Here is a 3,402-nt window from a genome sequence, read left to right as displayed (position 1 = left end):
AAAAAAGCAAACAAACAAAAAACGAAAAAGACCGACCCTCTTCCCTCTTCCACATTCGTGCTTTCCTCTGCAATTCCGCGTTTCAGATGCGAATCTCTATTTTTATCATTATTGTCTCTCTCTTCTCTCTTTCATTTTCGTTCCACATAAGTTCCTCTGTCATTCCGCGTTTCTTCCACTTTCTTTTTTATTAAATGGGTCCACATTTCCCTATTCCAAAAGATTCCGCGTTTCTATCATCTCTCTTCCACCAATTACTCACTTACCTAATCTGCTCTCTTATTTAAATTCCCTGCTTTCTCTTCCCTCAAACACACAATTTTCAGCCTCGCTTGAAAATATCTTTCTAGCCTGTCTTCATTGATTTTATCTCATTGCTTCTTATCAGCGTTCAATTTCTATCACCTCTTATCCAACAGAGAGGGAGCCTGCAAACGCTTGGCAAGGAGTGGCGACGTCTTCATCTTCTTCTCCATCATCATCTCAAAGCTTGTTTTCGTGCTGCTTTGATTGGGTTTCTCCCTTTCTTTCAGGGCGCTCAATGGAATCTACTTCAGGTGCCACTGTCTGTATCCCAGAGAATGAGGGTACTAGGGGTGCTTTCCAAGAAATCGCACCATATGCATCTACTTCAGGTACATCCTCAATACCCATCCAAAAGCCCTGTTTTGATGTCTTCATTAATCATCGTGGGCCAGATGTTAAAGAAACGTTAGCCACCAGAATCTATGATATCCTCCATGACATGAAGGTCACAGCTTTTCTGGATTCAGAGGAGCTGGAATATGGGGATTTCTTGCCTACAGCAATAGAAGCAGCAATCCGGGGAGCTAATCTTCATATAGCAATTTTTTCAGAGCGCTATGCAGAATCACCTTGGTGTTTGGAAGAGCTATCATTAATGGTTAAAAGTGGCGTCAAAATTGTTCCCATTTTCTACTATGTAGAGCCTTCTGATCTCAGATATGTTGCTCAGGGGAAAGGAAAGTACGTTGCTGCATTTAACAAGCATGAAAAGAAGTGTAGATATAAGCCAGAAAAGCTTCAGGAATGGAAAAGGGCACTCTCTGACGTTTCATTTTACATTGGCCAAATCATAAAAAATAATGGGTAAGTACGCCATGTTCGACCTCCCTATCTTAACAAATATGCGTTCTTTTTTATGTCTATTTAATATAACATTGGCATAAACACTTGTTAATGTTTGAAGTTTTGTCTTGTTCAGTGATGAGATGAGGCTGTTCAAGAATATCGTGAATATTGTACTAAAAGAAATACAGCATGTGCCCTTAATGGTTGCAAAGCACCCAATAGGTCTCAATGAAGCAGTGGAAGACTTTGAAAATGCACTTCAACTTGTCCCAGGTGATCAGAGTGTACAAATTGTGGGTATTTGGGGCATGGGTGGTTCCGGCAAGACCACACTTGCCAAAGAATTATACAATAGAAGATCCTCATCCATGGAGAGGTCTTGCTTTATTTTTGATATTAGAGAAGCCAAGGGTGCGTTGCAGAAGAAGCAGAGTGAACTCCTCAAAGGTCTGGGTGTGAATGAACCAGTTGATAATATAGAGCAAGGTAAGGCAATTCTTGCAAGGCTTTTGAGATCTTTTAGGGTTCTCATTGTTATGGATGATGTGGATCACGTGGACCAATTGGATGCATTCTTACCTGTCTAATGATATCAAGAATATTGTCTAATGATATCAAAGAGAAACTCAAAGTAAGTTATGATTTTCTTGATGATGAAGAAAAAGAGGCATTCCTTGATACAGCGTGTTTTTTTATTGGAGAAGATAGCAGTTTGGCAATTGAAGTCTGGGATGGATCAGGGTGGAGTGGTCTATACAATTGGGAGAGACTTCTAAATAAGTGTTTGATAGAGGTTGACGATAAGAATCGAATAAGAATGCATGATCACTTAAGAGATTTAGGATGGGAAATTGCAAGTGAACATTCACCCTCACGATATTGGTTCTCCCAGCAGATTATTGATTCTAGCAAACAAATAGTGGTGAGGTTAATACTTTCTTTTATTGTTTGAACTAACAATTGAAAGAAAACACCACTATCAAAGAAGCTTATTGATTATATAAGTTAAATAATTGTTTAAAAAGATTAGTATTGTTTGTCCTTTTTGCAATCTAATTGATTTCAGAACTTATCTCGTTACAGTTCAAGTCAAGAATCTGTAGTTTTTTATTTTTTATTATGTATTCTTCAACCCTCATGATTGTTCTTTGTTATCTTAATGTACTTAATATTTAATCTTTCTTTTTATAAAAGATCTAAACTCTTTCAAAATCCCTACTTACTTTTATGAAAACAAACTTATTTATGTTATATATGTTTGAACGACCAATAAATTTATTTTTATCTTTTTAAGGTTCTGAACTTCTTATTTTTTATTTTCAGAAAACAAATTGTATTCGAGGAATTCAGATTGGCAGAAGAGAAGAGCTGTTGTCAAATGTACGTTTGTCTGTGTTCTGTTTGTCTACATACTTATTCTAATTTTTTTACTTTTTTTAAATATTTCATATTTCTAGTATTCAACACTCGAAGCCCTTTCGAATAATGTAGGAAAGATGTTGATCAATTAGTGAGTTTGTTGAGTTTCGTGGTTGCTGATGGCAGGAAGAACACTTAAGTGGTCTGGGAATTTCGTTTCTGAGACCCTCTTTGGTTGGACTAAAGCTTTTGGTAATTAAAGGAGAGTATTTTAATGAAGTAATCGATGAGGCACCAAGAGAGCTGCTTTGGCTTCGGTGGTATGATATTAGACAGAGAAATCTTCGGGCACCACTTTCATTGAAAAATTTGAGGGTTTTACAACTAGCTGGATCAGATGGACAGAATTCCTTAGAAGAATTATGGGAGGCTGAGAGCGATGTCAGTAGTCTTCCGTTTCTGCTCTATTAAATCTATATTTCAGTTTGTTTAATAATTGCAATATGTTTTACTTCTGTCTCGTTGGAAATGTGTTGCAGGCTCCTGTGCAGTTAAGAGAGTTGTCTATTTCTAGTTGCCACAAACTCCGAAGATTCCCAAATTCCATAGGGTGTCTCAATGTGTTGAAAAAGATAGTAATCCGATCTTGTAGGAATATCGAGAATCTGCCAGAAGAATTTTGTCGTCTGCAATTGTTGGAGCGCCTCGAATTCATTATGTGTGAAAAGCTATCATCACTACCCAACAGTTTCGGCAATTTGACAAATCTGCGGTATTTTTCTTTTTGGATGTGCAGCAAGTTGAGGGAATTACCAGTTTCTTTTAAGAACTTGATTCTCCTCCAATTTATCAATTTAGCGGGGTGTAAAGAGCTCATACTTAGGTCAGATGATTTCCAAAACATTTCAATTTAGCGGGGTGTAAAGAGCTCATACTTAGGTCAGATGATTT

The 3,402-nt window shown here is 37.2% G+C and overlaps 1 protein-coding gene across 1 annotated transcript; it reads left to right on the top strand.

Moving 5' to 3' along the window:
* Positions 1-331: 331 nt before the first annotated feature.
* Positions 332-2,148, top strand: LOC131044902 (TMV resistance protein N-like). The gene is made up of 3 exons (XM_057978385.2): positions 332-635; positions 774-1,110; positions 1,226-2,148. Exons 1-3 carry the CDS (start codon positions 542-544, stop codon positions 1,677-1,679), a joined length of 885 nt encoding a protein of 294 aa, XP_057834368.2. The 5' UTR covers positions 332-541; the 3' UTR covers positions 1,680-2,148.
* The last annotated feature ends 1,254 nt before the right edge of the window (positions 2,149-3,402 follow it).

Source organism: Cryptomeria japonica, chromosome 1, assembly GCF_030272615.1.
Source record: "Cryptomeria japonica chromosome 1, Sugi_1.0, whole genome shotgun sequence".
Taxonomy (NCBI): domain Eukaryota; kingdom Viridiplantae; phylum Streptophyta; class Pinopsida; order Cupressales; family Cupressaceae; genus Cryptomeria; species Cryptomeria japonica.
The sequence above is the reverse complement of the archived record's forward strand: the minus strand, read 5'-3'. Positions and strand labels throughout refer to the sequence as shown.